This window comes from Salminus brasiliensis, chromosome 23, assembly GCF_030463535.1.
Source record: "Salminus brasiliensis chromosome 23, fSalBra1.hap2, whole genome shotgun sequence".
In the NCBI taxonomy this organism is placed as follows: domain Eukaryota; kingdom Metazoa; phylum Chordata; class Actinopteri; order Characiformes; family Bryconidae; genus Salminus; species Salminus brasiliensis.
In genome coordinates this window covers 11,206,533-11,232,577 of record NC_132900.1, presented here as the reverse complement: position 1 = coordinate 11,232,577, position 26,045 = coordinate 11,206,533, and the positions used below count along the sequence as shown (strand labels likewise).

Below are 26,045 nucleotides of genomic sequence, written 5' to 3'. Positions count from 1 at the left end.
TGTGTGTGTGTGTAAAGCAGGGGCATAATATAGATTCTAACAGAACACGTTTGCATACACTCAACCTTTATACCTGCGATGTCACTGCAAAAATGTGCATTTATTTATTTCCAACTCCCTCTGCAGAACAGACCATCCCTGCTGGCCTCGCATCCCGACCCACTCCTTTTTTTTAGCGCACAAATGAACTTAACCGCTCGCTGTACACTGAGATACAGTGTTACCTCTGAGATGATCTGTTCATGTTGATGTTTGTAGGAGTTGGAATGTATATGTAATGATTAAGAAACGGATGTAGTGTAATTTGTTTATTTTAGTTTTACAATAAGGGAGAGAAAAGAAAGGAAAACTCAATAAAAAGCATGTATTCACATGAAAAACTTGTGTGTCTATAAAATGTCCAACACACATATAATAGGGATCTCAAGTCAAGAGGGCTTTTATTGTCATTTCAACTATATACAGAGTACACAGTGAAACAATGTCCCTCCAGGACCATGGTGCAACATAGACACATTGCATACATAATTCCATTTTTGGTGAACTCCCCCTGTAAGACTATACAGGAAACCTATGTTGCAGAGTATGTTATAGTGGAAACCTTTAGTAGAAAAATACAGGTGGCTAAACCCGGATAAAACTCAAAACACAATCACCTATATGTTCACGTCAAAGTTAACACAAATAATGAAAACAAATACAATCATTTCAGTAAAACACTCAACTTCTAAAATTTCACAGGATTTAGAAGTAGATCTTTTGACTGGAATGCCTCTCTGTGTCCTCTTCTTGATCATCTTTCTTCTGCTGCTTCAGGTTTTTTCCACTTCCCTCGAATTTCATACTGCAGGCCTTTATGGTCTGGGATTTAAAGTTTGGCTTGTTAAAAAGAAAAAACTGTAATTTTAGGTTCTATTGTTGAACTCTAATGCTGGGAGAATTATCAGTACAGTTTTTCACTTTTTCACATTCAGATAAACAGGAACATAAAAATGTAACAAAATTACCTGTTGAATTTCCGGAGTGGAGATGTGACTAGATGATTCTCAGGACACTTTGAATGATGATCATCACCGCACTCAGGACAGGCCAGGACAAACGTTTGGTATGAGTCACTGTTTGCATTTTTCCCCCCTAATGACCCAGATGTACAAAAATGGGTTAAAATAATGCGGTGTGTTTGTGCAGATGATGACACACACCATAGCCAATGCATGCATCTTATTCTGTAATGGGAGAAAAAGATATGTAGTGGTCCTACAACACAATCAAAGAATTTACAGATTTGAGGAAATGGGATGTGTGTACTGTCTTCATTACCACACTGTCTAAATATTTCCATATCAATCACTTTCTTCTTCCAGTCGGCTGGGTTGCTGTGGTTACAGATGATGGAGCTGCCCCTGACAGACAGGGAAAGCATGAAGCCTCTAGGTGATATATCAATCTTCTCCTCACAGATTTCATTATAACAGTTAGAGCTGATCGAGAGGTCATAAGCTCTACAGGTCAGGGTGCTGTTACAGGTGATGATGTTTTGCTGGTGAGAGAGAGCTGGAGCCTCCACTGGATCTAAGGTACAAACATACATACATACATACATACACTGTTACTAAACAGACAATAAAATCCTAATAACAATTATAGGGTTACATTCCCATTACAATGTATTCCTATATTCCTGTCTTGCAGTCAATTCTTTGCTTTTTTAAAAAGCTAATGAGGCAATAACGTTGTCCTGCAATGCAAAATGTGCCTGCCTTGCTAAACAGAGCTGTCAGCTTTCAAAACTTCCACATCAAACCTGGAAAAGCATGTGGTTGTATATGTGTATTTGCATGTGTATCCCAAACGTTACATTTATTGTTTGGTTAAAACCTTTCTACATTTAAAATGTCCCTTCATGATATCAATTCGTTTTGCCGCCTAGCATCCATAGGCTACTGATACTGTTTCAAGTGAAGACGCCCAAATGAATTTAATCGCTTCATGTTTACAAATTGGTTTTTATCAGAATTCAATTTGTCTCGTGAACATTATACTAGACTAGCTCCTGGGTTGTTAGCTTTAGCATAGACTAAAGATTTGGCTAGACATTGATTGCCCTTCAAAATAACAGCTACATTGGGAATGCAAGCTTTGCAATGCAATGAATGTTCATTAAATGAGACGTTAACATGATAGAAGGATTCTATGATGGTTTTAAATATGGAGAGGGAGACACTTCACTTCATATTGTAGCCTAGTGGCTAAACAGCATGCAACATTCTTAGTTAACTGTGGATGTCACAGAGTGAATTAAGTTCTACAGAATCAAATTGGGTAGTCTACACCAGGGGTCTCCAACCGGTAGCTTGCAACCTGCTTAAGTGGGTGAAAAGAAATGTAAATAAACGTCATAACATACTCACAAAAGGCCCTCTCTGCCCTGTCTGGTAGGAGACTCCTGTATACTATTATGCTAGACTGCACAGCATCAACAAGAGTCATTTAATTTAAGAGAATACACTAGTTTATTTCTATTTACTATAATATATATATATTATATAATATTTACTATAACTGTAATACATTCCACCTGTGGCTGGCGTATATAAGGAGGGCTAGTGTCAGCTGCCAGTTGCCGAGAATTGCACTTAGTGCAACGAAAGCACTCATGGTACTCAGCGACTCTGTTGTACTCTGTATTCACCGGTCGAGTTTGTGGAGCTTACGGAATCGAGTGGACCCTTTCCAGCCGCAGCTAGCTTAGCTTGCGGAGCTGTCTCACAAAGTGTACTCAGGTTCAAGAGCTCAGGTAGTGAGCTACACGTATGCCAGATACTCATGGTAGGATTTGGATTGTTGGATTACAGCAAAATCACACTGAAAATGAAAAGTACAAAACACTCACCGAACACAGTAAGGTTGTACTGCGCAACGGTTATGTCCTTTTGACCAGATATTTGTGCTTCATACACTCCACTGTCAGTCTTCTGTACCTTCTTCAGGGTCAGACTGTAAGTTTCCTTATTAAGCTCCACACTGTCTTTATAAGGGTCATACAGAGTAACATCATTATATTTAGGATTAAATTTTAAAATTCTATTTTTATTGTGCTTCCAGGAAAGGTGCTCAGAAGTCTGAACTTTATCCTGTATGTCCAGTTGGACAGATCTGCCAACCAGCACAGGCACATCTCTGGATCCTGCAGAGAAAGAACATAAGATAAAACCCATTGGTTATGTTCTGGTGACCCAGGGTTTTGCCCGTCATTTTATGCTTTGTGTGTTGTTTGTAATTTTGTCAACTTTAGTGCCACATGCAGACAGAAAAATGTTCTTAGATCACAGGGTGCCAACTTCTAACTAGTTACTGGTTGAACTGGGTGGGATATTTCAGCCCTGATCAGCCCTTGAAAATGCAGTCAATCAAGTGGATTTGGTGCCTGATCTCTTCTCAGAAAAATAATACATGGAAATTTACATTCTGAATTCATGTCAGAATTGAAAATAAACCTGTGTTCTGAATGTCTGAAATGTGTGTGTGATTCCATTTCAGTTTGGCACTAATTGGTCAAAAGGGTGTAACCGAGGTTCTTCTTCGAAGGTACTTCATTTTTCATACTGTAGGGGCTGGCTCCAGGGCTAGGCCGTACTTGGCCACCAGAGGGAAGCAATGAGTGGCTTCTGGTGACAAATGAGCCCAACTTAAAACTTGTATACTTGAGTACAAAATTCTTCTATTAACAAATAAAGCCCTACATGGCCTCGCTCCTGAGTCCCTGCGAGATCTTATTACATATTAAGAACCATCAAAACTACTTAGATCACTAGGTGCTGGCTTCTTAGTAGTTCCCAAAATTCAGAAAACCTCAGCAGGGGGAAGAGCCTTTCCTTTTAAAGCCCCGTAAGGTTTGGGACTCTCTTTATCAATCTTTAAATCTAGACTTAAAAATCATCTGTTTACTTTAGTTTTTTGTAATTAATGTTTCTAGAGATGCTGGAGCTGTCATCTCGCTGCTTGCACGCGATCACTCAGGTTTGTGCACGGTGGAGCAGATGGATGCTAGCTTTCAGGGTGCTCCCGTGTCTGTGTTACCTTCTGGCTCTCTCTTTTCAATTAGGCTCTTATAGTCAGACCTGCCGGAGTCATCAGACACACTCTGATACTGCTAAACATTCTCTGCTCTCTATAAAATCCTCTCAGAACTAACTCTCTCTTTACCTTCTCAGAGTAAATGGTCACCTAGCCCGACCTGCTGAAAGATTGCCTGCTGCGGTCCCCTCTACCTGGGTCAGACCAGCTGCCACCTACCAGTACAACCAGCAGGCCCGCCCCCACCATCGCCCATGCCAGACCAGCAGCACACCCTTCTACCACTGCTACCTGTTTAATGACAATGTTGAAACCTAAATGGACTCTTAACTATCTGCCACTACTAATATCACCACTATTGACCATCATTACTCTCATTACGGGACATTAGACGGGTCATTTGAGGTAAGTCATTGGTGTAGAGACAGAAGAGCAGGGGGGAGAGAACACATTCTTGAGGAGCACCAATGTTGACAGTCTGTGCGCAGGACATGACTTTCCCCAACTGCACCTGCTGCTTCCTGCCTGTCAGCTGGTGCTCCACTGACACATGGCAGGTGAAACAGTGAGCTGGGAGAAATGGACAATGGTGTTAAACGCAGAGCTGACGTCAAGAAACAGACTTTTTCCCCGGCAGTCGATATATTGCAGGACGTAATGCAAACCCATGTTGACTGCATCATCCACTGACCTGTTTGCCCAATACGCAAACTGTAGGGGGTCCAGCAGGTGTCCTGTGACATCCTTCAGGTGGGACAGCACTAGACGTTCGAAGGACTTAATGACCACAGTGTAATGTGGAGCTCACTTACAGCTGGCACGCTACTGAGTGAGCAACCATGATCACGTGACCAACGGCCCCAAGTGCAGAGTCTTTAATCTTAGAGCAGGCAAAACTGAAATGAGAAATAAATTCACTCGGGATGCGAACTCCAGGCCGCCGCGTCACAAGGCCGACACTCTGCCGCTTCCCCAAAGCAGCAGTTATAAAGGCGGCCAACAAATTAAACGTAAAGGGGTGTATTTAAGAAACAAAGAAGATGTTGCGTCTAACGCGAAATAAAGGCGGGAAAAAACAAACAAAGGACGCCAGGGGAGAGCTGGCTACCTCTTTAAAACTCAAGGGAAATGTAACTAAGGGCAAAAAGGATCTCCCAAAAGAAATTTGGAAGTTACAGGGAAGGCAGACACTCCTGCCTTCCTCTGCTACACGAGTGTATGTGTGCCAACACGCACAGACACACAGAAACAGACTCGGGAGAAACACATGAAGGGGAGTTGCACACACTCAGCCTTCAACTCGAAACTACTGACAGACACAGACACACACACGACCAGAGTCATAAGATTCAGCAGTGGGGCAACTGGATCGGTGTGCTTAAATAGCCTACTGCCCAGGTGTAGGGAATTGGGCTCAATTACTGGCTGGGGTGACTCGGGGCCTCCCCCTGGTGGCAGGAGGAGGCCTTGCCCTAGAGCTACCCCTTACACACAGATGTTGTAGCCAGACGACAGGCCTGTAGTCATTCAGTCCTATGATGCAGGATTTCTTGGGGACTGGGATGATGGTGGAGCATTTGAAGCAGGAAGAAACTTCACACAGCTCCAATGATCTCTTGAAAATGTTTAAGATTTGAGCCAGTTGTACAGCACAGGTTTTAAGGCAGGAAGGTGAAACACCGTCTGGGCCTGGTGCTTTGCAGATTTAAGTTTCTGCTTGTAGGTTGGAATCAGATAAATCAGTGATCAAAGTGTCCCAAAGCTGCATGTGGGACAGAGCGATAGGCATCCTTCAGTACAGTGTAACAGTGGTCTAGTGTGTTAATATCCCTGGTGGGACAATTAACATGTTGCTTATATTATGAAAGTTTGTGGTTAAGTTTTGCTCTGTCCCCGTGAATAATGAAAAGTGAGTGTGGATATTTTTGTTCCAGACTAGTTATTCACTCTGCCAGGTTTTGCAGTGCTTCGTTCACGCAGGCTTGAGGTGGAATGCAAACACCGACCAAAATGAGAGTGGAGATTTGCTAGATGAATAGACAGGAGAGAGCCGCCACAGAGCCACCGCTCCTCCAACAATTAACTCCAAAAAACTTTCCACATTCTCAAACTGGTGAACTGGTGTCTTATGTTATGCTTGTCAGGCCCTTACGAGCATAACTGGGGCAATCCCAAGCCGCCACCCACAGGCCCAAATAAGGACTTCTGCCTCACTTCCTGGTTGTTATTGGTTATCACTGTTCGTTTATGTTTATGAGTTGCACCTGGGACTGGGAGCATTTAAGGAGCTCAAAGACAGCTACTCCCTGCCATGAATTAAATCTCCATGAATCTCCTTGACTCTCCGTGATTCCCCATGCTTTGGTGGCGTGTTCAGGTTGGCAAGTGATCCGTTCATAGTCTTGAGATGTCAGTCTGATTCAAGAGGCAAGCGAGTTACGTCACTTCCTGCTCATGCTCTTAGGCGACCCCAGCTCGAGGCAGTCGCTGGATACTCCGGTTAGGCTCGCCTCGTTTTCTAGTCAGGCAGCTGGCTCTCCTGCTACCCTTGTGTGTTTACAGAGCACAGCTCTGGATCTAGTTTCTATTTTATCCTGTTGCCCAAGCTAGGCTTGCGGCTTTATGTTCTACCCCTCCTTCATTAACACACTCCTTATATCCAGCTCAGCTTCCTGTTCCACCCAGTCCCAGGTTTGTTGTTTTCGCCATCTTGTTTGCCACTTTTTATTGTGTTCTCTGCACTTTGCTTTTCATAGCCCCTTGTTTTGTGTAATGTCACGTTTAATAAACGATCTTGCTTTCTTCCATCTCTGCGAGTGTTCATCCCTTCTTGTCTGGCCGTACACGCCATGACAATGTTAAGCACTTGTTCTCTGGTGTAAATAATACGACTAATAAGTAACAATTTTAGGCTATATATTATTTAATGTTATATTTTACAAAATATGAATAATGCACGTACAGAAAAAAAATAAACTAATTTAATAAACTTTTCACATTTTTATTTTTGTATGATCTTAAACTGGTCTCTATCTCTCCACTCTTGGTCTTTGTCTTGACTTGACTACTATAAGTACTGGTCTTAACTTAGACTCTGTGTTCCAGACATGGTCTTAACTGCAACACTATGAATGGGTTTACTACAACAGACACATGTAATAAAGTTTAGATGCCATTTTAGCTTACCTGAAACAGTGCTAAAAATAGAGAGTACAATCAGCTGTATTGTCACCATCATGGGCTGCAACTTCCTTCTTTTAATTTCTCAACTTGAGTCAGGTCCCCTCCTAAAACTGATAACAGAAAGGGCATCTTTTATAATTAGTAAGTTGGTTCCCATTTGTGGCGGATACTTGTAATTCCCATTTCATTTATCCATAGCATCCTGCAGATCTATGAAATTGTGATTATGTAACAAGCTCAATTCTTTGAAACTAAAGACAAACACAAATATACATTTAAAGTAACTATTTATAACTCTTACATTTAAGGCTTACAAGCCTGATGTCTTCAGCAGGTCTTCTCTTTCTTTTGATCTTGTAGATCTTTCAGCAGGTAGTAGACTGGCTCTTCATTCATCTCAAAATAATGGAGATGTCCGTACTGTTGAATAAAATTAGTTATTAGGTATGTCGTTTTCTTTCCTACATCTTTTTGTACTGTAAATAGTCTCTTGAGCAGCCAATACTATATTAACCTCATTCTGAGTTTTTTTTGTGCCAGCCCAAATATTACAAAAGTATAAAAATAAAAACCCAAAGGCAGTCTAAGGTATCACCCTTTCTTTAGGCTTAAAACTCCTCTTGGACATCAATGATTCAGTAATGGGTGGAGCACTGCCACAGTGAACTGTCAATCTCATCAATTTAGTGCTGAAAATATGGAATTAATTATAGGTAATCCAAGTATATAAACAAACTCTACTGGTTTTCTTTAAAAAAGTAGATTTTTTTATTTATGTTTTTAAATTTCCTTCATCATAAGAAGAATAAAATATGTGATCCAGTGTGCTCTGCAGAGTTATGCAGTGTTAATCGTCCCTAAAGGACACAGACAATTTTACCCCTCTTAGTCAGTATTTTGGCGACTGCTTGGTTGAGGCCTCTGTCGACATTATATAACTTGGCGAGAATGTGTATCTAACATGTAAAACAAACTAACAAAAAGCAAATTACAACATTTACATCATCTGATAACGGTAATGACCGATACACGGTCCTTCACTGGCTGTTCATTTCTCCAAAACTGTTCATGTTACAAAGCTCTTAGCTCTCTGCTGAGGTAAAATTCACACCCATCTGTTAATATCGCCAGAAGACACATTAAACGGCAACACTCTGGCGCAATTATAATTATAATGGCCAGAAGTTATTTTCCAAAAAGCGAGTAGTGACAAATCCTCGCTGTTTTCCATGGAAGAGAACAACCAGACCAGCGCAGCTCCCTTTCTTTCTCTCTCCACTCTGCAGAACTGCAGCGAAGGGCGTTCCTGTTTTGTAGCCCCTCGCTTTTTAGTGGCTACTACAAGTACGCTCCATCGTTTTCATTGGCTACTACAAGACCGTTTGCCGTTGAAAGATGTACTTTCGGTTTTCCAAATCACACAAAATCTTGCCTGAAGGTGAAGTTCCATTTTTCACAGGTTACAATAAAACCCTTCCTTCAACAGTTTACACTTACACAACTAGTATCATGGTATAACTTTGTGCCCAATCCTCGTTTATTACCCTTTCACAGTATTGCTCTAACATGCACAACTATAATAAAGAAATAGCTCTTAGTGCACTATATGCCCTTGTGGTGTAGCCTAAGTGGCCTAAGGCCTTTGTTTTACATTAATTTACATTACTGTTACATTACTTTTACTTTTGTATTTTAAGTAGTGTTGAGATATATATATATGTATGTAGGGAAGACACAAAAGCACAGCATGAGCCTGGAATACTTTACAAAACCTACAAGCCTTCTGTTACAGTGGAGGTGTATTCACATTAAAACCATTAAGGATTCCGCAGGCATGAATGTATATTGTCGCGGTCTAACAAAAAACATGCATCTCCAAAATGGTGGCTTTATAGGAAAGGCAAAGATGTTCTTACATTTTTATGTTAAATTCTTACATTGAATGGACGTCAATGTAAAGTAAGAGTTTATTGCAGGTAATTTAGAGCATTTCTTATGGTCTGTTCATCCAGGTATTTATACAGTGTTCAGAGCAATGCTTTTCATTGGACAGCAGCGATTAGAAGACTAAAGTTTCTGTCCTCTCTCTTTCTCCCTCTCACATTTAAATTCTGAAGTAAAGAGACTGACCAGTCTGAATGAATGTCATTAAAAACAAACTCCGGAATCATATGTAATTTAAACGCTTTGTTGATTCGATGTAATTCTATATATAAGATCTAGTTTGAGGCTGGTTGGAGGTGCACGCTATGAGCACTAGTAGCAGGGCTGTCGCTCTTTTGCTCTTCAGGTGCCAATTCATTCTGCAACCAACATCGCTGTACAGTGGGAGAACAGTGAGCGTTTAGATCATATGGAGGATGATGAATTCTGTCTCGGCACCCTCATGGAGTGATCTGCTTATAATTGTAGGCCCAAGTAGTTCATTACCTCCATTCTGTTAAATTATAATAGTATTTAAACATATTTTGTATGCAGTTAATGAATACACACAGTTGTTGTTTTGGCTAATGCAAGTTAAATAACCTCTTTAATGTCAAAGAAAAAAAAACACCTGTCTGGAACCCCAGTCAGTGGATAATCCAGTCCTTGGGTAATTGGTATTTCTGGCTTCAAACACCATGAAGACAAAGCAACACTCCACAGAAGTCTGTGAAAAGTTTATTGGAGAGTATGTCACTGAACATCCCCTGGAGTTCAGTTAAATCTGCCATTGGGAAATAGGAGCCAGAAATGTCCTCTCAAACTAGACATACACTGAGAACATTGTATACATGTACTGTACAAAACAATATATTGAAAATGAATACTTCTACTTTTCCCCTCCAATTCCTTGAAACAAATATTTTCACCAAACATTCACTTTATTATTCTACTATTAAGGGCTACTTCTCCTAGACAGTGCAGTTGCATACTGTTTTATACTTTTCTGTACTTCACTTTAACTTTAATAATTCTTAATGCATCTTTAAAAGTGAGGATATTATAATATATATTCATTTTATGTGACATTTGTAATTTTTTTGTTAAACTTTTTGTTTAGCAATATATTAAAATTTGAAAATAAATCCTATTAAATTGAAACTTTAGTAAGTAAATACTAGTAATTAAAAGTAAGTAAATACAAAAAAGGTCTGAAATGTAATTTTACTTGTTACCAATATTAAATATGACAGTCTAACTTTTTTTTCTTTTTCTCGTCTTCAACTGTGTCATGGCATGTACAGCGAGACAGAGATAGGGTGAACACTTGCAGAGATGGATCTGAGCAAGATTTATTACAACACATAGGGAATACAAAACAAGGTATGTAATAAACAAGGTGCAGAAATCTAAACTGGAAAATCTGGAAATCAAACAGAACGTGTCAACCCAAATGGTGAACACAACAAACCTGAGACTGGGAGGAGCAGGGAGCGAAAGGGGATGAGCAGAGCTGTGCTGGGCTTAAAGGGAAGGGGAGAAATTAAAATCTCAAGCCTAGCTCGGGATACAGGGGAGAAAATGGTAATAGAAAAAGGGAGAACTCAAAACAGCCACAAGCTGAGCTTGGGCGATACTAGGGGGAAACTAGAACTGAGTACTAGAGCAACACTCTATTTGAATCCAGGGATAACTAGAAAACCAGCTTACCTGAACAAGATACTAGACAAGCCTAACCTGATTGTGCCGTGGAACTGCCTCATGAGCTAGAGCTGCTAGGGAGCATGAACTGGACGTGACATAACAGAACTGCCTCGAGAACCAGACTTGAAGACAGCTGGACCAAGATAAGATGCCAACTTACAGGACCACGCCACAAACACCTAGAAGTTCAAACTGCCAAAGAAACAAAAAGTGTCTTAAGTGATGCCATAGAAGAACCACAAACTACAACATTGTCCCAGTGTGGAGAGGAACATACATTTAATCTACTGTGAATATATTTTAGCTGGAAACACCATATATGATTCAGGCGAGTGGAGAGTGGACAGGAATATGACTGGTTTAATTGAGAAGCTAACCTACGTAGCACTCAATATAAGCATCAGCTTTTTCTTCTTGCAATAATTTAGAATGTCTAGACCTTTTACGTGAGACATGGCTTGAAGATCCGAATAATTCCTTAATCCTTCAGCATCTCTGGACTCATCTTTAAATTTTTTGTAGGATCCTTCAAGGCATTTGTGAGCTGAGCCTTTTAAGGCAGTGTAGTTTATCAGCTGTAGAAATGCTCTTTCTGTGTATTAGAGACACACATGAAGCTTTCTGTTTAATGAATTCAATTTGGTTGCCTGTCTACCCTCTGGATCAGTCTTGTACCACTCCCCAATTTTGCTGCACTTCTCCTCACCCCTTTGTTTTTTTCCTTCCTTTCTGTTTTCTCTCTTTTCCATGTATTGAGATGCCCTGTTCTGCTGCCCTGCTGCTTTGCTGCTATGCCATCCTGCTCTGCATTTTCACATTGATTCATTCTCTCCTCACTGAATAGCTGTGCGTTTGACTGCTTACCTGGACGGTAAGTTACTTTCACATTTCCTTCATATTTTCATAGATAGTGGCTTGATCTCACCTTTGCCACTGCTCTTAATTAACTATTGTTTTTTGACATTTTTTATTCATGTTGTTCTGACATTTGTTGTGCTATCTGGTGTCAACCAGAAGAGGATGAGTATCACTTTTGAGTCTTGGTCATCTCAAGGTTTCTTCCTCTCAAACAAAGAGAGTTTCTCCTTGCCACTGTCACCCCTGGCTTGCTCAAAAGAGGTTTGGACCCAGATCTCTGTAAAGCTGCTTTGTGACTACAATTATTGTGACAAGTGTTATATAAATAAACTTTAATTTAAATCCAATGCTGCTACAACTGTTCCCTTTTTCATGGTCTGTCCAGTAATTACTGTAGGCCTAAAATTAAAGCCCCTCTTTTGCAGTACATAACATGATTTTAAGTTCTTAAAAATGCAAATTTTAACCCAGAAACATTCCATGTTAACCAACATAAAACTATAAATAGATGAAATAAATATCTTAGGTATAACTTTAGGGTTATTTACACAGTCCAAAAAACAGACATTTGTCAACTTTTTTTTCCAATGCATATTTTACTTTCTATTTTCTGTCCTCATTATAATACAATCTATTACAGAGGATAAATTGACCATGAACAATCAACAAACCAATTGCCTCATGACACCAGGTGATCTCTAAAATGTTTTAACAAAATTCCTATGTAAAGTAACTTAGGCCTAAGCTATTTTAAGTCATTTGGACAGTTTCATGTTAAACAAATTCTTTTACAAAAAGAAAGTAACTGTACAAAATATAAGTTGTTATATTGACAATCTAATGTGAACCTGTACTCAACATAACTTATGACATTAGGCTTGTTTAATTTGTGATGTAATGCTGTAACTGCATCTCCATTACTAACAGGTTTTCACTGGTCCTTTAAAGCTCCTTTACCAATGTGTTAGGCAGGGGGTCCTCCAGGAATAGGGTTGGGAACCACTATTTTAAAGAGACTGAACACTGGGGATGCCCAATGTCTATATTATGTGCTTGCAAGGTCCTGCTTTCAAATGCTGTCCTTCAAGTTGATTTTGCTGCTGAGACCACATACTAAAAAACCATATACTTCCTGTACAGCCAAATATGCAAATGACTCTTCTTACATCAATTCTACAGCACTGGTGCCATTTTAAAAGCCAGAAATAAGAGGGAAATGGAATTTGAACTTTAGTCACTAGCTACATTTCCATCCAAAGAATATATAACCACTTCAGGTCAAGGTAAAGAGAGAATAAAGGAAAGAAGGAAGATGGCGTTTAGGAATATAAATAGTCTGGTGTAGGACCTGTTATCTGTGATAATGTGAGCAGGCCACAGCAGCTAAGAAAACAGTAGCCTGCAATGGTTTCATGGTAAGCAATTACCAAAAACCTTGTGTGAAGATAAACATTTTCAGTCTAGATTTGAAGACTAAGTGTGTCTGAGTCCCAAACAATAACAGGAAGGTTTTTCCAGAGTTGGTGAGATTCATGGCATAAAACTTCGCCCCTGTATTGTTTGTTTTAATGCGAGTAACTGATTGTAGGCCAGCTTTTTGTGAGCAAACAACTCCTTGGCTAACCTGTTCAGTGTCTGTCTGTTGTAACAGTGGTCTCTTTCTTTTCAGGACATTCCAAATTGTTACTGGGTATGTCCAATGCTTGTGCAAAGGCTTTGGATAGTTTTCTCTGTTATATTAGCTTCAACATGACTTATAACCCAGCACCAGGGTTGGTTAGGGACCACTGGTTAAAAGACCTAACTAGGCACATCTGAGCAACAAGAAACATCTGCTCAGTAACATGCTCCATTACTTTTACCTACTTGACAAACGGATGGGTTAAGAGAAACTGTGCCATTTTCCAAAATCTTTAACACATCTAGATGTTCATATCAGGAAATGAAAACTAAAATTCTGATCTATCGTCTCATATTTATCTTTTGATAAAACTGATGAACTTTCTTCACTGTATAATAACATCAACAGAAAGGGCTTTGCTGGTCCAATTATTTTGAATAGGACTGTATTTCTTTAGGATGGTTTGATTAGTTTCTCTCTGATGTGAACGGTGATGATTGCAGACAGCATAAGGAGCAGAGTGATGGAATACAGCCCAGTCTTCATTAAACACACAGATACACCAGCAGAGGATGATGTTTCACCTGAAACACACAGAACAAAAGTGCTTCAGCAAATATAATGAACAAACATAGGTTTCTGTCGCTAGATCTATGATAAAGATCATAGATCTGGATATTGATTAAATGTCTATGACAAGTAAAAAAAATATTTATCTGCACACCTTCAGGAAGACAGAGCTGTCTAAGTGTTTCCATCTGCATTTTAGCCACCTTCCAGCTAACTGAGTTGCTATGGTTACAGATGATGGAGCTGTCAGTAACAAACAGGGAAAGGATGATGCCTCCAGGTGATGTCACTTTCTTTTCAGCTGGTTCCTTAGAACAGCTGAAGTTGATAGAGAGGTCATGACCTCTACAAATGAGAGTGATGTTACTGCTGATGTCATAGTTTTGCAGGTGTGTAATGACTGGAGCCTCCACTGGATCTGAGGTAAATAAAACGCATCAAACATTGTTTGTGTCACCGACTACTTCAGACCTCCCTTTTCAGATTAGTTAACTCAATGCAGAGATCACACCTTTCCACATTTTAATACACAAATACTGTTTGCAGAATGTAACATTAAAAATTGGAAGGTATACATATTATGACACATTTTTTGTTTTTATGTGATATTTACGTTTGTTCCACTTTCTTTACTTATTTTCATTTAGAAAATCAAAAAACTGTTACTTGATGTCAGCCCACCTCCGGGGTCGGTTTCGGGCCGCGGTCCAAAGGCTCCTTGGGACTTTTAAGTTGATGTTGGGTTGATTTCTATGTTCATGTACTTTCTGTTCCCCCCGTTGGTTCGCTTACCAAGGACTTTTATGTTGACAGCGGTCGAAATAAGACGCCATGTTTTCTGTTTAAGTCTGATTCGTTTCACCTGAGTGGTGGAGTACAAAGGGAGCAAATGCAGATGCATCGTCGACGAGAATTACTCTTGCGATGCCAAGCTGTGAGGTTGGCTTCACGTTCATGAGAACGCCTAGCCAGCATGACAGAATTCTCGGCCAACATCCTCCGAACAGCGGGGATGGAAGCCTTGGATCACGCTGTTCGTGCCCAAGGTCAATTCTTGGGGCAGCAGCGTGTCAGAGACTGTCGGCCACCTGGCGCAGCAACAGGTGGGCCAGTAGCATCAAGTCACCCAACTAGTGGGTGACGTTGAGGGGCTCACGAATCTGGTAAAGACTTCGTTGGAGCCTGCTAGCTCTCCCAGTCCCATCTACACACCCCATAGCGCGTATCCGGTTGGCAAACCGGATACGTACAGTGGCAATCCGGAGCTTTGCGAGGGGTTCTTGCTTCAGTGTGAGGTCTTCTTTAAGAACTCTCCGACCAGCACTGACCAGGCAAAGATTGCCTTTATTGTATCCCGGCTCGCAGGGAAAGCTCTGGATTGGGCCACTGCCACCTGGACGGAGCTTAGCGAAGGATCCCTCTTGGATTACCTTAAACATTTTAAGGCAGTGTTTCTACACCCCCGAGAGGGACTCACCGGGGCGACCTGCTGCTGCGGATGGAGCAGGGCTCCCAGTCGGCTGCTCAATACTCCCTCGAGTTCCGTACTCTGCCGGCAGGGAGCAGATGGAATCAGCCGGCCCTCTTAGCCCTGTTTCGCAACGGGTTGGACCCCCGTCTGCAGCGGGAGCTGGCCTGTCGGGGCGAGACATTGGAGCTGGACGACCTCATCGCACTCGCGATCCGGCTGGACCAGCTCCTAGGTCGCCCTACTCACCCCAGACCCCACGGAGCTGGGGGATCGGTCGCCTGTCCCAAGAAGCAGGCCAGCCAGGAGTATATTACTTTCCAGTTCAGCGGGAGCGGTGGCCTCCGCCTCACCAGGTATGCCGGAGAGTGAGCCCATGGAGGTGGGCCCCCGAGGAACGCAGTCGAAGGACCAGAGAGGGGCTGTGCTTCTACTGCGGGGAAGCGGGGCATCGTTGCAAGGATTGCCGGAAGAGGATCCTGATGGCTTCCCGCACAAAAACCGATGGGTCTGCCCATTCAGGGGCTCGTGTCACGTCAGGTCCACCTAGCCACTAGTTTCTTACACCAGGAGGAGGCCTCACTGCTGGTGCTCCCGGCCTCAGAGCATGAACTGACGCTAGGTCTGCCATGGCTTAGCAAACACAACCCTCACATCTCCTGGCCAGACAGGGAGATAGTGTCTTGGTCTTCATATTGCCGCACACACTGCCTCAATCTTGCCCCCCCCTTAGAGTCAGGTCCACCTCTGTGGAGTCCCTGGTTGTCCTGCCATCCGAGTATGCGGACCTTGTAGACGTGTTCGCTAAGTCCGGTGCTGCTAAGCTTCCCCCCCACCGCCCGTACGACTGCGCCATCGACCTAGTGGGGGGAGCGGTCTTACCCAAAGCACGAGTTTACCCCCTCACTAGGGAGGAGGAATGGGCGATGGAGGATTATATAGACGAAGCCTTAGCACAGGGGTACATCACGACGTCTAAGTCTCCGGTAGCGTCATTTTTTTTTTATTTATTCAGAAGAAGTGGGGGGGGGGTTGAGGCCGTGACTACAGGGCCTCTTAACGCTACAGGGAGCTTAACGCTATAACCAGGCGCTTACCCTATCCCATGCCGTTGGTTCCATCCGCCCTCGAACTGTTGCGGGGGGCCCGGGTGTTTAGCAAGTTAGACTTGCGCAGCGCATACAATCTCGTGCGGATCAGGGAGGGGGACGAGTGCAAGACGGCGTTTATGACCACCAGGGGGCATTACCAGTACCGGGTCATGCCGTATGGCCTAGCCAAACACCCCCTCCCTCTTCCAGTCATTTATCAATGATGTCCTGAAGGACTACCTCGGACGATTTGTGGTGGTCTTTCTGGACGACATACTGGTGTACTCCCCCGACCTGATCACCCATGTACGCCATGTCCGCCTGGTCCTGGCGAGACTCAGGTCCCACCAGCTGTTTGCGAAATTAGAAAAGTGTGTGTTCCACGTGCCGGAGATACCTTTTCTGGGTTACATCATCAGCGAGCGGGGGGTTCTTATGGATCAGGCAAAGGTTCAGGTGGTCCTGGATTGGCCGTCACCAGGCTCGGTCAAGGAAGTACAGAGCTTTCTAAAGTTTGCAAACTTCTACAGGAGGTTCATTAGGGACTTCAGTAGTTTGGCAGCGCCCATCACGTCTTTACTCAAGGGAGCCCCGCGGCGCATCACATGGACGCTGGCCGCGGAGGACTCGTTCCAAGCACTCAAGCGTGCTTTCACGTCTGCCCCATTGTTGCGCCACCCCGATCCCCGTAGACCGTTCGTGGTGGAGGTAGATGCCTCCAGTACAGGGGTGGGGGCCGTCCTCTAGCGTTTTACTCAAAGAAGCTCACCGGAGCAGAGCGGAACTACGAGGTAGGGGATCGGGAGCTCCTGGCAGTCAAGATGGCGCTGTTAGAGTGGCGTCATTGGCTGGAGGGCGCTGCCCACCCATTCCTGGTACTTACCGACCATAAGAACCTCGAGTATCTCCGGGAAGCTAAGTGTCTGAACCCCAGACAAGCCAGGTGGTCCCTGTTTTTCGCCAGGTTCCAGTTTCTCATCACTTACAGGCCAGGCTCCCGTAACACCAAGGCGGACGACCTCTCCCGCATCCACCAATCGGCGGAGGGGGGGGGGGTTCGACCCGGTACCCTTATTGCCGCCTTCTGTTTCAGTCGCGGCAATTCAATGGGACCTCGATACGGAGATAGCCGAGGCACGTCGTTCCCGCGGTGTGCCCCCCGGACAAGGTCTACGTACCGAGCACGTTCCGGGAAAAGCTCATTGGTTGGGCCCACGCCTCTCCAGCGGCCGGCCACCCAGGTGAGACCCGTACCTTTCACCTACTGGCAGCCAAGTACTGGTGGGAAGGGATGCGGGCAGACATTCACCGTATAGTCGTTTCATGTAGCACCTGCGCCCTGTGCAAAACCCCCAAGACGCTCCCCTCTGGGAAGCTCATGCCTCTGCCCGTCCCTGACCGCCCGTGGTCTCACCTGGCGGTGGACTTTGTCACGGATCTGCCCGAATCAGGGGGTTACATGGTGGTGATGACGGTGGTGGATCGTTTCTCGAAGGGAGTTAGGTTCGTCCCATTCCCTACACTGCCCACAGCTATGCAGGTGGCCCAGGCCCTGGTAGACCACGTCCTCTAGAATTTTGGAATCCCGGAGGACATAGTATCAGACCGAGGGGCCCAGTTCACATCCCGGGTATGGTGGGCGTTCTGCGAGCACCTAGGGGTGAGCGTGAGTCTTTCCTCTGGGTACCACCCTCAGACCAATGGCCAGTGCGAGCACACTAACCAGGAGCTGGGGAAGTTTTTACGGATCTACTGTCACGACTACCCCAGCGACTGGTCGCGGTATCTGGTTGATGGCCCAGAACTCGCTGAGGTGCGCGACCACTGGCCTCACCCCCTACCAGTGTATGTTAGGCTACCAACCCCCATTGGCCCCTTGGACTGCTGCAGAGACCCGAGTACCAGCAGTCGATGTATGTATGCGCTGCAGCGAAGCCGTCTGGGCCAAGACCCATCAGCACATCCAGACCTTCCTGCGGCGCTATAAGGCACAAGCCGAACGGAAGCGTGGGGAGACCCTGTCATACGTGCCGGGAGACTGCGTATGGGTCTCCACACGGGACATTCGGACTGGTCTTCCGTCATCAAAGCTGGCAGCTAAGTACATGGGTCCATTCGAGGTTATCAAACATATCAACGAGGTTTCTGTTAAGGTTTGTTTACCCCCTCACTCACGTATACATCCTGTGTTTCATGTGTTGCAGCTCAAGCCTGTGGTGCCTGGGCCCCTGGACGAGGCCACCCCGGCGGACACGCCACCGGAGCCTGTACTCCCGACGGCGCGGGGGCCGACTTCAGTATCTGTTGGACTGGGAAGGGTATGGTCCGGAGGAACGCTCCTGGGAACCGGCTAGTAACGTCCTGGACCCGGCGTTGGTGCAGGAGTTCCATGAACGCTGTCCAGACAAGCCGGCTCCTAGGCCTCGTGGTCGCCCTAAGAAGTCGGCAGGTGCCACAGCCCGTCTCGTCGGACCGAGAGGGCCCACTCTTGGACGATCCGGGTTCTCAGATGTCTGGCCGGCGTCTTAAAATTCCCAAGGAGCCTGTAGACCGTGGCCCGAAACCGCCTGGGGGGCGCCGCTGGGCTGTCAGCCCAGCGGCGCCGCGCCCACCCCCCTCCCCCCGGGGCGGTTTCGGGCCGCGGCCCACAGGCTACTTGGGACTTTTAAGTTGATGTTGGGTTGCTTTCTATGTTCATGTACTTTCTGTTCCCTCCGTTGGTTCGCTTACCAAGGACTTTTATGTTGACAGCGGTCGAAGTAAGACGCCATGTTTTCTGTTTAAGTCTGATTTGTTTCACCTGAGTGCTGAAGTACAAAGGGAGCAAATGCAGATGCCTCGTCGCCGAGAATTACTCTTGCGATGCCAAGCTGTAAGGTTGGCTTCACGTTCATGAGACTTCTAGGAAGGTCTACGAGTTTAGGTAGTATATGCTCTATCGGAGCTGTTTCACGTTCAGGAGTTCACTGTCTGCTTCTCCGGTTGGTCGCCAGGGAGATTTGGCGTCCGGTTCCCTTGCACTCTAGTCACGTAAGTTTATTAGCGCCTGACGAGCGCTGTTGTGGGGTGAGGCTTTTGTTTGCTAGTTTCATTGGTTCCTTTACGTTCTAGCCTTCCTCCCCCCGTTTGTTTTGCCCCTCCTCGCTTTGCTCCCGGCCTCAGGTAGTCTTCCAGGTTAAGCCCCATTTTCTGTTGTCACCTGTTTGTTTTCTGTTTCTGGTTTATTGGACCCTGTACTTTGCTGTCTCGTTTTTGTTGTGTTTGTTTTGTTTGGTCATTAAAGACTATTTTCTTGCATTGCTCTGTCCCTGCGAGTGTTCCCTTGTCTTGCCTAGCCAGCATGAGACTTGACCACCAGTATCCAAACTTTTATACTATTTTTTTATATACAGTATTTTAATTAGACCAGAATATGACTGAGAAATTTGAATTCTGATATATATGCAGTACAGGCCAAAAGTTTGGACACACCTTCTCATTCAATTCAGTTTTCTGTATTTTTATGACTATTTACGTTGTAGATTCTCACTGAAGGCATCAAAACCATGAATGAACACATGTGGAGTTATGTACTTAACAAAGAAAGGTGAAATAACTGAAAACATGTTTTATATTCTAGTGTCTTCAAAATAGCCACCCTTTGCTCTGATTACTGCTTTGCACACTCTTGGCATTTTGGCATGTTGTGCAGAAGTCAGGTTACTACACAGCCAACGGCCCTATTGGACAACTGTTAAAATTCATATTATGGCAAGAACCAATCAGCTAACTAAAGAAAAACGAGTGGCCATCATTACCTTAAGAAATGAAGGTCAGTCAGTCTGGAAAATTGCAAAAACTTTAAATGTGTCCCCAAGTGGAGTCACAAAAACCATCAAGCGATACAGCGAAACTGGCACACATGAGGACCGACCCAGGAAAGGAAGACCAAGAGTCACCTCTGCTTCTCAGGACAAGTTCATCCGAGTCACCAGCCTCAGAAATCGCAAGTTAACAGCAGCTCAGATCACAGACCAGTTGAATGCCACACAGAGTTCTAGCAGCAGACCCATCTCTAGAACAACTGTTAAGAGGAGACTGCGCAAATCAGGCCTTCATGGTCAAATAGCTGCTAGGAAAACACTGCTAAGGAGAGACAACAAGCAGAAGAGATTTGTTTGGGCCAAAAAACACAAGGAATGGACATTAGACCAGTGGAAATCTGTGCTTTGGTCTGATGAGTCCAAATTTGAGATCTTTGGTTCCAACTGCCGTGTCTTTGTGAAACGCAGAAAAGGTGAACGGATAGATTCCACATGCCTGGTTCCCACTGTGAAGCATGGAGGAGGAGCTGTGATGGTGTGGGGGTGTTTTGCTGGTGACACTGTTGGGGATTTATTCAAAATTGAAGGCACACTGAACCAGCATGGCTACCACAGCATCCTGCAGCGACATGCCATCCCATCTGGTTTGTGTTTAGTTGGACCATCATTTATTTTTCAACAGGACTGTGTAAGGGCTATTTGACCAAGAAGGAGAGTGATATATATATATATATACACAATGTCGATAAAGGACTACTTTTTTTCTCCCACTAGCTGCAATTCTGTCAGACTTACCAAGCACAGAGAGTGAGTACTCCTTAACAGCTGTGAATCGGGACATAATCGGCATAACTCAAGTTGGAATAAAATTTGAAGCAAAATATGTTGAAGAAATGGAAAGAAATGGAAATGACGTGGACAACTTATTGTAACTGGTTGTTTTATCATTGATGAAATAGGGACTACTAATATTTGATATTCTTCAGTTACAAAAAAGGAATAAAAAATCTGGTAAAGTTATCAGCTGCGTGCTGCTGTATTTTAGAACAGTTTATTTTATAATTAAGTACCTTTAAGATGGTTTTGACTACTGACTTCAAGTAGAGAGAGGCTGGCCTATTTTTGGCTTTGTAGGCCAGCATAAGGATTTTGATTCTGATGCTGGCAGCTATAGGAGGCCAGTGAAGAGAAGGCTGTAGAGGCGGGAAATGGCTGACAGAAGAGTAGAGAGATTAGAGACTCTGTGTTCTGGATCAGTTGAAAAGGCCTTATGGCATGCAGAGAAAAACCAGTCAAGAGGGAGCTGCAGTAGTCAAGTCTTGAGGTGATAATGGTCAAATTTGCAGCATGAATGTGAATATAACTGAAATATAACTGAAATAGCCAGACCTGGTTTGAGAACCCAGTTTGTATCTGGGTTCTCTTCAGGCACGCGTGTAAATTTTAGGTTTGAATGATGAGGTGATCCCATGCTAAACCATTTTTAAAATGGGCAGGGACACACAGGCACACAGCAAAATCACACTGAAAATGAAAAGTACAAAACACTCACCAAACACAGTAAGGTTGTACTGCGCAACAGTTATGTCCTTTTGACCAGATATTTGTGCTTCATACAGTCCACTGTCAGTCTTCTGTACCTTCTTCAGGGTCAGACTGTAAGTTCCCTTATTAAACTCCACACTGTCTTTATAAGGATCATACAGAGTAAGATGATTATATTTAGAATTAAATTTTAAAATCCTATTTTCATTGTGCTTCCAGGAAAGGTCCTCAGAAGTCAGATCTTTATCCTGAATGTCCAGTTGGACAGAACTGCCAACCAGCACAGGCACATCTCTGGACCCTGCAGAGAAAGAACATAAGATAAAACCCATTGGTAATGTTCTGGTGACCCAGACTTTTGCCCATTATTTTATGTTTTGTGTTTTTTTTGTCATTTTGTCAACTTTAGTGATTCATGCAGACAGAAATAAGTTCTTAGATCCTTTTAGCTAGTTCCGACTTCTAACTAGTTACTAGTTGAACTGGGTGGGATATTTCAGCCCTGATCAGCCCTTGAATACTCCAGATAAATGAAAGGTATGCAGAAGAGTATGTGGTAACTGTGCTGAGTACATATGCAGTGGTAAATCCAGCTTGCGTTCTGATCTCACAAGTAACTCTGCGATGTTGCAAGTGCCCAAATTTGTTTTATTTATTAATTCATTTAAAAAAAGAAACAGCAAAACACATTTCCACTCCAGCAATGTCTTATGTGCCAGACATTAAGAGTAGAGACAGAATGCTGAGTCTAACTATGTTTAGTTAGCTAGGTTAACCATAACTATCACATGAATGTCATTGTCTAACAGGACAGTATTCAGCTGTATAAATATCATAAACTGGAATACTTCTATCAGTGACCTTAGAAATCACTACACACTACTAGAGCTTACCATCCCAGAATAGTCCCCTCAAAATAGTCTGTTTGTCATAGATTTTTAGAATAGGTGTAAAAGCTATCAAAACTACATTTTTTATATGTTGAAGTATTTGAGGTATGTTTTGTAGATTGTATTAGGCACAGATTTGACTCATACACCCTCCACTTTCAACAGAAAAAGATCAGTCAAAAGTTTAGCTCTGTCCTTTCTCTTAGGGCAGTGAGAGACTCCTCAAAAGCATGAATCTTTGCACTCAAGCTGCCTTGTGTCAACAGTCCAGGCTGGAAAATGTGTTGGGGAATAAAAGACGGATGGGTGGAAACATAAAACAATCAAATAACTAGTTTACCACTTTAAATAGTTACAAAAAATAAAATAATAAAATATAAAGTTAAAATGGAAAGTAAAAAGGGAACCTAAAATTATATCACAGCTCCCTCTCATCTTTGCTCCTCTCGAGTCCCTTCTCTAAAAAGTATCATCCCCATTTTTCTCATCCTCTCCTTCTGTTTTTTCTTTTGGTTTGGGAAACCCATTTTATTTTATTTTTTTATTTTTTTATTTTTCCCCTGTTTCTTGGACTGGCTAGCTTTCTCTTGGCATCCTTTGGTTTTCTTCTTGTTTTCTCCTGCTTGGTTGACTGCGGCGGTTTGTGGCTTTTTTCCACATGTTTTCGGGACCCACTTCATTTGAGCTGGTGCCGGTGCTTGATCAATATGGGCAATACTGCGGTCGAAGTGATAGCACACTTGTTTAATTGTTTAGCAACGTGTGGTGGCCTGGGGTTTTTCTGTTTATATCTGTCTGCTCTCACAACATATAGACACAACACAACATATAGACAGCGACAGTCTTTCGAGGCCTATTAAAAGCTGTGATGTGGTAAAACACAACAGTCTCTTTTGGAGAATATAGTGTTTTTGATGCTTGCATCAAAACTTCTCATTATTGTGCATCAATAACACTGGAGAGCAGCAAGAAGCAGCACTTCACCGCCAGACTGGCTAGACTAATTCTAGCCAACTGGCTTCAACATCCCTTTAAATCTCACTGCACCAAAAGGACAGCAACAATATCTGGCAAGACACTGGAATAATTACATAAAGTGTTGTTACAATGCTAAAAACAAAGCTATGCTATGTGGCTCTGTGTGAGCCCCTGCTAATGTAAACCAGCCAATTAGAGCCAGGCTCAATGTATTCATGATCTTACCATATAAGGAGAACTTAATATGCATTAAGTTAGTATTTTAAGACCCATTTAAACACTAGTAATACATCACATGCACATGAAAATCTACAGCACACTGGGCCTTTGCAGGTAAGATTGGTGACAAATTAGGGCATTATGGTATTTCAGCCAATCCCACTGCTAACTGGTTTGTATAAAAACATGCATAAAATCATAATTATGAAATCTCTATAGTGGATTCAGATTAAGCATCCTGAAGACTTCAGACCATGATCATGCATTTGCATTTGAGTTAACCCAGACACCCTGTCCCCCTCTAACATAACTAATTTAACTTCCTTTGGAAGGCAATGGACCCAAGCTAAAGTCATAAAACAGCCATACAAAAGACAGAACTGTGTTCCTGCGGACAAATCAGTTGCAGCCCAAGTACTGATCCATTCAAAAGTACAGTCCGAATGCCCGGATGTGTTCTTGCTTCACCTGTGTCATTAAGGATGCATCAGGATGTGACTTGTGTGGACTTGGCACAACCAAATATCCCAGAATGCATTACGCACTACGCTGCTGTTCCAATTGCAAAATGATCGAATAGCACCCTCCCGTCCTTGCCAAGTCGAACTTGCCAAGTCAGTACTACCAAGTACATTGTATTGAGAATCCCCCCTCTGTTAAAGGATCAACCATTGGAACTGTCTTACAAATTTGCATGCAGATTTACCTAAAAGGGACTCATGATATACAAAACAGATTTCCCTTTTGGATTCATAGCAATGAACCTCTGACTGTTTACGTCTGCCTAGGTTGTTTTCAGTCAGGGCGCACCTGTGTTTTCCATTGCCAAGATAGCAATACGCCAGAAATGATGGTGACCTATTTGCAGATATCCCATTTGCAGATACATAAGTCAAGGTTGACTTCCCCAGTCAGGATAATTCTAGACATGGACTAACACGTATTACAGAGCAGTGACTGTAATACAGTAAAACTAGAACATAAACCAACCCATCATGTAAGTAGTGCTTTAATAAAAGATAGTTTGTTACACAAGGAAAGCCAAAAATAAAAATGAATATGGCTACCATCTCACCTTGAACATCACTCGGAGGCGCCGCCCTGGTCTGGGCTACTTGTATCTACTTGTATCTACTTGTATCTGAGCTCTGGTCATCTGACTGCTGTGACAAGTACAAGCCATCCCAAACTACTTTTCATGGGAACCTGCACACAAACCTACACTTGTAGGTTAAATTGTAACTTTTCTAAAAACACAATATTTAAATATGAATTTATCATCTGAAGGACATGTGGCAAATGCTCTTGAAATGGGATTCTTCAAGGTATTTTGTCAAAACAGTTCGATTCAGCTGTGTGTAAACCTCTGACCTCAGATCTTCCTGTAGCGTGCTAAAGATCACAGTTGAACCGGTGTAACGTGAAAGACAGGACAGGAGAAAAGAAGACACTTTGGCTTACCGGTAATTAAGTTGAAAACAGCAAGAAGGAAAATCAGCTGAGTTACCATCGCCATCATACTGCACATAAGCTACTTCCTTTTTTAGAAGAGGAAGTTGTTCTGTGGGTCTGAATGTACGGTGAGAATCATAAAACATGAAGACGAATACATAAATGGCTTTATATACAAAGAGACAAACATTATATGAGCGGTTTCAGTAAATGTTAAAAATCTGTCTGTAATTTTCATCATAGGTGCACTTCAACTATGAGAGAAAAAATAGAAAAAAATCCAGTAAATCACATAGTAGAAACCACATTTTTAAAGAATTTATTTGTAAATTATGGTGGAAAATAAGTATTTGGTCACCCACAAACAAGCAACCACTCGTTACCTGTTTTAATGGCACCTGTTTGACCTCGTTATCTGTATAAAAGACACCTGTCCACAGCCTCAAACAGTCAGACTCCAAACTTGGCCAAGACCAAAGGGCTGTTGAAGGACAGCCAGAGAGCATATGGATGATCCAGAAGAGGATTCAACCCACCGTGTTTGGAGGAAGAAGAATACTGAGTTACATCCCAAGAACAGCATACCTACTGTGAAGCATGGGGGTGGAAACATCATGCCTTAGGGCTGTTTTTCTGCAAAGGGGACAGGACGACTGATCCGTG

The 26,045-nt window shown here is 43.1% G+C and overlaps 2 protein-coding genes across 3 annotated transcripts; both read right to left on the bottom strand.

Annotated features, from left to right (window-relative positions):
- Positions 1-295: 295 nt before the first annotated feature.
- LOC140545872 (CD48 antigen-like) lies at positions 296-7,679 on the bottom strand. Its single transcript, XM_072668901.1, has 6 exons — positions 7,562-7,679; positions 7,264-7,370; positions 2,894-3,187; positions 1,321-1,572; positions 1,008-1,134; positions 296-861 (listed from the first exon to the last, which is right to left on the bottom strand). The coding sequence occupies exons 2-6, from the start codon at positions 7,313-7,315 to the stop codon at positions 855-857; spliced, it is 732 nt and encodes a 243-aa protein (XP_072525002.1). The 5' UTR covers positions 7,316-7,370; positions 7,562-7,679; the 3' UTR covers positions 296-854.
- Positions 7,680-9,723: 2,044 nt separating this feature from the next.
- LOC140546110 (uncharacterized) lies at positions 9,724-25,469 on the bottom strand. 2 transcript variants are annotated; one of them, XR_011978304.1, is made up of 5 exons: positions 25,392-25,469; positions 21,851-22,144; positions 14,091-14,354; positions 10,655-13,950; positions 9,724-9,910 (listed from the first exon to the last, which is right to left on the bottom strand). XR_011978304.1 is itself a non-coding variant. In XM_072669267.1 (4 exons), exons 1-4 carry the CDS (start codon positions 25,456-25,458, stop codon positions 13,820-13,822), a joined length of 756 nt encoding a protein of 251 aa, XP_072525368.1. In that variant the 5' UTR covers positions 25,459-25,469; the 3' UTR covers positions 9,902-13,819. The 2 variants fall into 2 exon arrangements, 1 of the variants encoding a protein (XP_072525368.1); XM_072669267.1 differs by having other exon boundaries at positions 9,902-13,950.
- Positions 25,470-26,045: the final 576 nt, after the last annotated feature.

Excerpts from the sequence above, each read along its gene's own strand:
- LOC140545872 (XM_072668901.1), bottom strand. The coding sequence starts at position 7,315 with ATGATGGTGACAATACAGCTGATTGTACTCTCTATTTTTAGCACTGTT. Across the intron at positions 1,573-2,893 it reads GTACAACCTTACTGTGTTCG|ATCCAGTGGAGGCTCCAGCT; the intron begins GTGAGTGTTTTG and ends TTTGTACCTTAG. Across the intron at positions 1,135-1,320 it reads GGAAATATTTAGACAGTGTG|GGGGGAAAAATGCAAACAGT; the intron begins GTAATGAAGACA and ends CTGGGTCATTAG.
- LOC140546110 (XM_072669267.1), bottom strand. The coding sequence starts at position 25,458 with ATGTGCAGTATGATGGCGATGGTAACTCAGCTGATTTTCCTTCTTGCT. Across the intron at positions 22,145-25,391 it reads TGTTTTCAACTTAATTACCG|GGTCCAGAGATGTGCCTGTG; the intron begins GTAAGCCAAAGT and ends CTTTCTCTGCAG. Across the intron at positions 13,951-14,090 it reads ACAGCTCTGTCTTCCTGAAG|GTGAAACATCATCCTCTGCT; the intron begins GTGTGCAGATAA and ends TGTGTGTTTCAG.